This window comes from Cervus elaphus, chromosome X (genome assembly GCF_910594005.1).
Source record: "Cervus elaphus chromosome X, mCerEla1.1, whole genome shotgun sequence".
Lineage (NCBI taxonomy): Eukaryota > Metazoa > Chordata > Mammalia > Artiodactyla > Cervidae > Cervus > Cervus elaphus.
The window spans coordinates 42998444-43008788 of NC_057848.1; the positions used below are offsets into that span (position 1 = coordinate 42998444).

The window sequence follows — 10345 nt, forward strand, 5'->3', positions numbered from 1 at the left end:
CATTTAGTATGCTTTTGTATTATAGGATATAAAAGTTACCCCCATCTATGGAATGTTAAGCTGACACCCAAGACAATCAAAGCCTTCCATATCCAATATCCCACTATTTTCTGGTTGTACCAAAAAATAAACAACGAGCAAATGATTTCACCTCATTAAAAAAAAGCATTTACACTTAAAAATGGGATGAGGTGGGATTTCCTCCTTTTAAAAAATGTCTCAGAGCTACTAAAAAACTTGCACTTACAAAATACTTGATAAAAATATTCCCCTGGATTGTACAAAAAGGGAAACAGGGACCACTGACTGGACTGGGTGTGTGGTATTAATCAGACTTGGCTTCTTTTTCTTCTGTTTCATCAGAGGTCGGGTTCTCCTCGATTTTAGTCTCTCCATTTTCTGCAGGTAAGTCTTCTTTAGTCTCTTGGTTGGCCACTTCCACCTGTTTTCCCTTTGCTCCTCTTTTCCCTTTTGTTTGCATTTTTTTTGTCTTAAGATTTATCCTTTCCCGACGCCTTTTTTGGCTTCCACTTTTGCAGGAGCCGGTTTAGCTGACAACCTCGCCGATCTCCTCTTGGGCTCCTCCTTCGCCGCCCCCTCTGCGGAGCTGACCTACCTCTTGGGCATCGCTGCGGCGGGGCAGGCTAGAGCTGGGAGCCTGAGGGCCGCGCGCGCATAGAGCCTTCGCGAGGCTGAGTAGCCTGACCGCTGCTGCCCTTCCCGCTGCCCGAGCTGCTGGGACCCGCGGCCAACATGCCATTCTTTATGCTATGGCTCTTATAAATCCCACTGGGAGAAGCTGTTTCTTTATTGATAAAATATCTTAGGAAAGTTTCCACCACAGCCCCGTTCCCTTCAGTTTATCCTTAGTGAGCGCTAAGTGCCAAGCTTCCCGATAACCAGATCTCTTGTTTTGTCCCTTTCCTCCCACTCTGAATACTGGTTAGTGGTTTTTCCAGCTCTTAGATGCTAGTCCAGCTGATGGATCGCACCCAGTCCCTTCTGCTAATGCTATCTCTGGTACAGGATGGAGAAATGTCTGTATCTTGACAGTGGATCCTCAGTGGTCCAACTGCCTCTACCCTCTACCTTCCAGGGATAGCGTCACCCTGAGTGTGGGGGAAGCTGAGCATACTAAAAGTTCCTTTCACTTGTAAAAGAATGAAACTAGAACACTTTCTAACACCATACACAAAAATAAACTCAAAATGGATTAAAGATCTAAACTTAAGACCAGAAACTATAAAACTCCTAGAGGAAAACATAGGCAAAACACTCTCTGACATAAATCACAGCAGGATCCTCTATGACCCACCTTCCAGAGTAATGGAAATAAAAGCAAAAATAAACAAATGGGACCTAATTAAACTTAAAACCTTTTGCACAACAAAGGAAACTATAAGCAAGGTGACAAGACAGCCTTCAGAATGCGAGAAAATAATAGCAAACGAAGCAACTGACAAATAATTAATCTCAAAAATATACAAGCAGCTCCTGCAGCTCAATTCCAGAAAAATAAATGACCCAATCAAAAAGTGGGCCAAAGAACTAAACAGACATTTCTCCAAAGAAGACATACAGATGGCTAACAAACACATGAGAAGATGCTCAACATCAGTCATTATCAGATAAATGCACATCAAAAACCACAATGAGGTACCATCTCATGCCAGTCAGAATGGCTGCTATCAAAAAGTCTACAAGCAATAAATGCTGGAGAGGGTGCAGAGAAAAAGGAACGCTCCTACACTGTTGGTGGGAATGCAAACTAGTACAGCCACTATGGAGAACAGGGTGGAGATTCCTTAAAAAAACTGGAAATAGAACTGCCATACGACCCAGCAATCCCACTGCTGGGCATACACACCGAGGAAACCAGAATTGAAAGAGACATGTGTACCCCAATGTTCATCACAGCACTGTTTACAATAGCTAGGACATGGAAGCAACCTAGATGTCCATCAGCAGACGAATGGATAAGAAAGCTGTTGTACATATACACAATGGAATATTACTCAGCCATTAAAAAGAATGCATTTCAATCAGTTTTAATGAGGTGGATGAAACTGGAGCCTATTATACAGAGTGAAGTAAGTCAGAAAGAAAAACACCAATACAGTATACTAACTCATATATATGGGATTTAGAAAGATGGTAACGATGACCCTATATGCGAGACAGCAAGAGACACAGATGTAAAGAACAGTCTTTTGGACTCTGTGGGAGGAGAGGGTGGGATGATTTGAGAGCGTAGCATTGAAACGTGTATATTATCACATGTGAAGTGGGTCGCTGGTCCAGGTTTGATGCATGAGACAGGGTGCTCAGGGCTGGTGCACTGGGAGGACCCTGGGGGATGGGATGGGGAGGGAGGTGGGAGGGGGATTCTGGATGGGAAACACATGTGTGCCCATGACTGATTCATGTTGATGTACGGCAAAAACCACTACAATATTGTAAAGTAATTAGCCTCCAATTAAAATTATTTTTTTTAAGGAAAAAAAAATTAAAAAAAAGTTCCTTCCGTCTGAAGGAGATATTCAATATGTGCAAGTTGGATTTTTAAACAGGTTTCCCTCAAGTTAAATAGACAAGGCAGGCCTGGTTATGGAGGGCCCAGGGGGCTTGTGGCTTATCTTACTGGGACATAAGAATTGCTGACACCCTGGACACTGCCTTGATATTTCAGCCTACAGAGGTGAGGAAAATTTAGCTCACCTGGGTCCAAGTTCACTACAACTCACCACCACCAGTCCAGCAGCCTGTATCCATCACTGCACTCACATAGGGACGTGAAGCAAAGCTAATAAACTCATCTGGGATTTTTGGATAAATACTCTCTTAATACAGTCTATGGTTTTTCTACAGTCTCAAATGGTAATCTCGTGACCTACAAATCAGTCATTGCTGCCTAAGCAAACAAAAAAGTATTTCTTTTTTTTTTTTTTTTTTAGTTCTACCACTTTATTGCTACCAACCCATTTCCCTCCACCCTTGTGCACACATGCTCAGTCATGTAATCCCATGGACTTCAGCCCGCCAGACTCCTCTGTCCATGGACTTTTCCAGGCAAGAATACTGGAGTGGGTTGCCATTTCCTTCTCCAACAAAAAAGTATTTCAAGTAAACACAGGTAAAGAACCCGGCCTGAACGGAAAGCTTCCACCCTCCCACCCCCACTGCCCACCAGATTCCACAAAACCCACCTCTTTAAAATAATACCTCAAAAAGTATCTTTTGATGTTAGAAAGTCCTAAGATGATATTCACTCATAAAGTTCAATTTGAGCCCCATCCACCAAGTGTATGGTTTGACTGAATGCAATTCTTTTAAACTGTTCACTCTTAACTCAGTGCCACTTTATTCAAAATTGTTTCTTTCAATTTTTAGACAAATTTCCAGTTTGTACACCTTGCTCCTACCATCCACCATAATGTCACTATTTTAGCAATGATTTCATGCTGACACATCATAACATACCAAACATTAAGTGGTAGGGCTAGAACTTCCCTGGTGGCCCAGTGGCTAAGGCTCCCCACTCCCAATGCTGGGACCTGGGTTCTCATCCCTGGTTAGGGAACTATACCACACATAACCCCAACCAAGATCTGGTGCAACCAAATATTTTTTAAAAAGATGTAGGGCTGTCGCTTTCTACACTGCTTTACTGAAGACTAAAAACAATGGCAGGAGTCCCCTGCACTTGGACTTTTAAGCTGTCTCCCCATATCAGTCTCAGCCTAACTAAAAGACACTTACTCATATAGTGTATGTGAATTATCCCCTAACTCCAGTCCCTGAATATTTATAAATTCACTCATTTAGCTAAAAACTTTTCGGTATTTTAAGAGTTGAACCATCTCATAATCTAGATCCTTAATGCATTAATGTGCACTTCCCAGATCAGACCCAGCCCCCACATGACTCCACAAAGTGCTCAATAAAAGATACCAGGAATAAAAGGATAAATAAATAATAAAAGGAGAACAGTTCAATAAAGGAAATTGAACTTTATTATGTTTAATTTTTCACAGGAAATAGGAACAGTGATTTCCTTTTCTTGCTCTTTTAGGAAATCACATTACTTCTGATAATTGGCAATTTCCATAAACTGGTGTTTACTTATCCCATTTCCACTTGCCAAAGACCCCAAAGTTCAAAACTCATTTGCTAAACAGGGAAAAAGCATCAAAAAAAGAAAAAGCAAACTTGAGAATGTCTAGGACAAAAGTGTCCAAAGACTTGAGGCAGGTTTTATAATGACTGCCCTCACAAATTGTCGTCTTCAGGCTCACTGCCCTGCACTTTGGTTTCGCTCACATCGACTGGAATTTCAAGCTCCTTCCTAAGGGGAGAAAATGGCAAATATTCAGTATTTGGAGTTGTGGACCAAATTAGATATACAAAGTACATTTTATGCTTGTTTTAACATTCATATTCTCCCAAATGCCCAGGGAACATAGTTTTGTAATATCCAGTTCCAGATTCTCTTTAGGGAGAATTTTCCTTTGTGCGCAAAATTTATGGGAGCACTGAAAAACTCAGTATTCAATATTAAGCGTTTTTAATGTACTATTTAAGAATAAAGATTAAATGCACAGAGACTTCCCTGGTGGTTCAGTGGCTGACTTCTCGCTCCCCAGGCAGGGGGCGCGGTTCAATCCCTGGTCAGGGAGCTAGATCCCACAGGCCGAAACTAAAGATGGCGCATGCCGCCACCAAGACCAGGTGCAACCGAATAAATATTTAAAGACTAAACGAGCAAAAAAAATTGCACGACCACCAAATTATCTAAAATTTTAAATAAAAACAAAATTCAATCCTATACTTGCACAACGGGGTCTCACTCCCCTCCCACTGACCTAGACCCCAATCCGATGAAACGTTATTCACCGAAACCTAACGTTTCCGGAGTTAATTCACTCACTCACCGCACCGCCCCAACCCGGGGGCCCAAGGGCGGGCAGCCTTCAAGGGCCTCGAGCACCCCACTGAATTTGGGCTCTGGGGGAAGGGACAGCGCCAAAGGCGTCGGGAGAAGAGCCCTAATGTCCCAGAAAATTTTGGGCGCCTCCAGAGCAAGCCACTTACCGAGCGAACACATTGGGGTACTGGCTGCGCTGGAAAACGCTCTCCAGCTCCGTCAGTTGCAGCCGCCTGAACGAACAGCGGTGGAGGCGAGCCTCCCCGTCCGACGGCTGCGGATCCTCGGCGTCCGCCTGCACTGGCTCCTGTGGGAACTCCTCCTCGTCGCCGTCGCCGCCGCCGCCGCCGCCCTTCTGGATCTCGTCGACCATGGGGTCGGGAGCTCCCGCCCCAGCCTGGCCCTGTTCTTCTTCTGCTGCTGCTGCTGCCGCCGCTGCCGCTCCCGGCTCAGGTTCTGATCCCGACTCCTCCTCGACGGCGGCACTTGTTGCGGTGCCCGAGACCTCGGTGGGCTTCGTACCTGGAAAGGAAAAAGACAAGAAGTCTGGGCGTCGGAGTGCCGAGGGTGCGGGGCTGGGGGAGGCGCAGGCCCGCGACCTGAGAGGCGACGGCGACCGCACCACAGCCGCGTCCCGTCCACTCGCCTCTCCCAGGGAAAGGGCCTTTCCTTCGAGTTCGCCAGTGTACCTATCCCGCTCTGGGCACTGACCGGGATCTTCCTGGAGCTCGTCGACTCCCAGACTGAGGTAACCGGAGTCTTCGTGTTGGCGTCCGGGCTCACGGTCCATGTTGCTAGCGCTGTCCAAGCCGCTGCGCGCCTCGGTCGACTCTGCGCTGTTGATGGCGGCGATCCCAACGTCCGGTCCGCGGCGTTGGGAGTTTATAGCCGGTCTGCGGCAGTTCACGCCGACGCCCACGCGCCAGCTATTCGGCGTCGGCTACGCGAACTCCCCAGTAACGGCGCGTGCGGTGGGCGTAGCCGTTGGGGCTTGCACGTGGACAGGGCGTGGCCATAGAGTAGAGAGATGCGCGTGGGGAGAGTCCTGGCAGGGGGCGAGCGGGTGGGGGCGCGCGAGCTCCCACTTGTGGCTGAGCTGAATACTCCCGGCTGCTGCCTTGGGTCGGTCCTGAACTAGGGGCTTCTCCCGATTGTGCGAGCTAACTTGGGATGGGGGAGAGGGGAGGGAATGAGACCTCAATGAGGCGTCCCGGGAGCCTGGGGGAAATGTTGGGAGACCGTCTCTCCGCCTGGCCCTCGATGGGCTCAGGCTTGTTGTCATTAGTTCCCCCCCAACCCCCTGACCCCCAGAGCGGGAGACGCAGAGGTGGGACTGGAGAAACCCTGGGGCCCCAGCAATCCCAGCCGGCTGAGACGACAGTCGTCCCCTCTTGTCGCGTGGGCTCTGAGCGCGACCTCCCTCTTGGGAAGTCGGTAATTAATGGATGGGACTGCGATTCTGTTCCATTCGCTCTCAAAGTCCATGAAACGGGCGAGTGATTCAGACGGAAAGACGGGGTGGAAGGTGGGAGACTACTTGCTGGGGTTTTGCAATAAAGCGCTAAAAGCAGAGCCCGTCTCCTCTCGTTCCCTGGGGGGTACTGGGGCGCGGGAACTTGGGGCTGTATTTGCAGAGCACACAGTGTACTCAGATGCCTACTGCAAGAAATCCAGCCTGTTCCTTACAAATGCAACAAGTAATCCAAATTTGTACTAACCTATGTCAGAGGGCAAGTGTAGAACACTGCACGTGACCCTTGCTTTGGCCCTGGACGCGATTGTGGAGGATAGAGCATCTGCTTTGCTATGCTCCGCTAGCGCGTCTGGGGCTGCTGGCCCTCTGCAAAAGTGCACGGGTTTCTTATGCTGGGGGCTGTGTGGACTGGGTGGTTGTTCTTTGGTTGCTCAGTCGTGTTCGACTCTGCAGCCCCATGGACTGTATCCCGCCAGGCTCCTCTGTCCATGGGATTCTCTAGGCAAGAATACTGGCGTGGGTTGCCATTCCCTTTTCCAGGGGATCTTTCCGACTCAGGGATGTAGCCTGCGTCTCCTGCATTGGCAGGTGGATTCCTTACCACTGAGCCACCTGGAAAACCCCTGGACTTGGGTTAAATTCTGCTTTTTCTTCTTTGCCTCCTCTAGTCTCCTGCTTGGCGCCCACCTTTCCCCTTCTCACCCTCCTCTTTCCCCTCCTCTCTCTCCCTTTGTTTGGGACCATCTTCCAGAACTCTGTTCTCCACCCTACTCACCTCACCTACAATGAACAGTTTGGGCTTGGGATTAGTTATAACCTGAGAAACCTCTAATGGTTATGATCCTGGTGTTCCTTGGCCTAGCTAGGATATCCGTTACAATTCAGGTCATGTGACAGCTTTTTGTAACATGGAAGCAGCCCTCTAAATAGACTTACCTAGGTAAGATTTATATAGAGATAACTACCTGTAGCTAGACTAAGGAGGTGAAGGCAGGAAGCTGGAAAACCCATTTTTGTCAAGCCCAAAATCATATTTCTCATAGAATTCATGTGTTAGGACTATAGACAATTTGTGGTGCCTAGGTAAGTACCTATCTAGAAATAACTGGAGACAACTAGGATGTTGAAAGTCAGGATCCTGAAGTCAGGATGTTGAAAACATTCTTAAGTTAATATTTCTTATGGAAGAAATTATTTAAATGTAGGTAATTAGTGGTACCTATGTAAATATTTGATCATCTATGTGATCACACGGACCACAATCTGGTCTAATTCAATGAAACTAAGCCATGCTGTGTGGGGCCACCCAAGACGGTTGGGTTATGGTGGAGAGGTCTGACAATGTGGTCCGCTGGACAAGGGAATGGCAAACCACTTCAGTATTCTTGCCTTGAGAACCCCATGAACAGTATGAAAAGGCAAAATGAAGGATACTGAAAGAGGAACTCCCCAGGTCGGTAGGTGCCCAATATGCTGCTGGAGATTAGTGGAGAAATAACTCCAGAAAGAATGAAGGGATGGAGCCAAAGCAAAAACAATACCCAGTTGTGGACGTGAATGGTGATAGAAGCAAGGTCTGATACTGTAAAGAGCAATATTGCATAGGAACCTGGAATGTTAGGTCCATGAATCAAGGCAAATTGGAAGTGGTCAAACAGGAGATGGCAAGAGTGAACGTTGATATTCTAGGAATCAGCGAACTGAGATAGACTGGAATGCGTGGATTTAACTCAGATGACCATTATATCTACTACTGTGGGCAGGAATCCCTTAGAAGAAATGGAGTAGCCATCATAGTCAACAAAAAGAGTCCAAAATGCAGTACTTGGATGCAATCTCAAAAACGACAGAATGATCTTTGTTCGTTTCCAAGGCAAACCATTCAATATCACAGTAATCCAAGCCTATGCCCCAACCAGTAATTCTGAAGAAGCTGAAGTTGAACAGTTCTATGAAGACCTACAAAACCTTTTAGAACTAACACCGAAAAAAAGATGCCTTTTCATTATAGGGGACTGGAATGCAAAAGTAGGAAGTCAAGAAACACCTGGAGTAACAGGCAAATTTGGCCTTGGAGTACAGAATGAAGCAGGGCAAAGGCTAATAGAGTTTTGCCAAGAGAATGCACTGGTCATAGCAAACACCCTCTTCCAACAACACAAGAGAAGACTCTACACATGGACATCACCAGATGGTCAATACCAAAATCAGATTGGTAATATTCTTTGCAGCCAAAGATGGAGAAGCTCTATACAGTCAGCAAAAACAAGACTGGGAGCTGACTGTGGCTCAGATCATGAACTCCTTATTGCCAAATTCAGACTTAAACTGAAGAAAGTAGGGATAACCGATAGACCATTCAGGTATGACCTAAACAAAATCCCTTATGACTATACAGTGGAAGTGAGAAATAGATTTAAGGGACTAGATCTGATAGAGAGCCTGATGAACTATGGACAGAGGTTTGTGACATTGTACAGGAGACAGGGATCAAGACCATCCCCATGGAAAAGAAATGCAAAAAGGCAAAATGGTTGTCTGGGGAGGCCTTACAAATAGCTGTGAAAAGAAGAGAAGCAAAAAGCAAAGGAGAAAAGGAAAGATATACCCATGTGAATGCAGAGTTCCAAAGAATAGCAAGGAGAGATAAGAAAGCCTTCCTCAGTAATCAATGCAAAGAAATAGAGGAAAACAATAGAATGGGAAAGACTAGAGATGTCTTCAAGGAGATTAGAGATACCAAGGGAACATTTCACGTAAAGATGGGTTAGATAAAGGACAGAAATGGTATGGACCTAACAGAATCAGAAGATATTAAGAAGAGGTGGCAAGAATACACAGAAGAACTGTACAAAAAAGATCTTCATGACCCAGCTAATCACAGTGGTGTGATCACTCACCTAGAGCCAGCCATTCTGGAAGCTGAGTGCTGAAGAATTGATGCTTTTGAGTTGTGGTGTTGGAGAAGACTCTTGAGAGTCCCTTGGACTGCAAGCAGATCCAGCCAGTCAACTCGAAAGGAAATCAGTCCTGGGTGTTCATTGGAGGGACTGATGTTGAAGCTGAAACTCCAGTATTTTGGCCACCTGTTGTGAAGAGCTGACTCATTTGAAAAGACCCTGATGCTGGGAAAGATTGAAGGCAGGAGGAGAAGGGGACGACAGAGGATGAGATGGTTAGATGGCATCACCAACTCAATGGACATGAGTTTGGGTAACCTCTGGGAGTTGGTAATAGACAGGGAGGCCTGGTGTGCTGTGGTTCATAGGGTTGCAAAGAGTCGGACATGACTGAGTGACTGAACTTAACTGAACTGATTCAGGTATATACATAAGAATGTGTTGTTTAGTAAAGTAGGAATTTCAAATCAGGGAGTCAAGGATAGTTTTTCAATAAGTAGTACTAAATTTTTTTCATGTTTCTGGAGGAAAATAAATTGGGTCTACCACAGTCCACACAGGAAATACAGTATATGAAAATTATATATTTAAAAGCAGTACATTTCAGAAGAAATTTAGGAAGTTTGTACATAATCAGGAATTTGAGGAGACTTTTTAAAGCAAGGTAGGAAATCTAGAAATTATTTTTAAAATCAGAATCCTTTAGCTACATAAAAAATTTTTTATAGCAGAAGATGAAAAATTAATGTAGTAGAATAAACCATTTGATAGATGTAAATACATTTGATTATGTATGGGTACACTCCTAATAAAATGTGTTCCTGTTGTTAGTCGCTCAGTCATGTCCGACTCTTTGTGACCTTATGGACTGTAGCCCGCCAGGCTCCTCTGTCCTTGGCTACAGTGTTAATGCCCTCACAATGAGTTCTCCACAAAAAGAAAAAAATTTGTTTCACTGAATATTAAGTTTAGTTTTGTTAATTAAGGTCTGTGCTTACTAAAACTCACTTCTAAGATAGTTCCTTGTTATGTTATATTGCTAAAAAG

The 10345-nt window shown here is 45.4% G+C and overlaps 1 protein-coding gene and 1 pseudogene across 1 annotated transcript; both read right to left on the bottom strand.

The window, feature by feature from the left end:
• Nucleotides 1-325: 325 nt before the first annotated feature.
• LOC122689164 lies at nt 326-627 on the bottom strand (annotated as a pseudogene).
• Nucleotides 628-3990: 3363 nt separating this feature from the next.
• Nucleotides 3991-5921, bottom strand: LOC122689920 (rhox homeobox family member 1-like). The gene is made up of 3 exons (XM_043896747.1): nt 5636-5921; nt 5092-5446; nt 3991-4345 (listed from the first exon to the last, which is right to left on the bottom strand). The coding sequence occupies exons 1-3, from the start codon at nt 5712-5714 to the stop codon at nt 4270-4272; spliced, it is 510 nt and encodes a 169-aa protein (XP_043752682.1). The 5' UTR covers nt 5715-5921; the 3' UTR covers nt 3991-4269.
• Between the last annotated feature and the right edge of the window lie 4424 nt (nt 5922-10345).

What these genes read in the sequence shown, in the direction of transcription:
- LOC122689920 (XM_043896747.1), bottom strand. Translation starts at nt 5,714, where the DNA reads ATGGACCGTGAGCCCGGACGCCAACACGAAGACTCCGGTTACCTCAGT. An exon ending in CGAGCTCCAGGAAGATCCCG is followed by an intron (nt 5,447 to 5,635) that starts GTCAGTGCCCAG and finishes TTTCCTTTCCAG; the next exon opens with GTACGAAGCCCACCGAGGTC. An exon ending in TACCCCAATGTGTTCGCTCG is followed by an intron (nt 4,346 to 5,091) that starts GTAAGTGGCTTG and finishes TTCTCCCCTTAG; the next exon opens with GAAGGAGCTTGAAATTCCAG.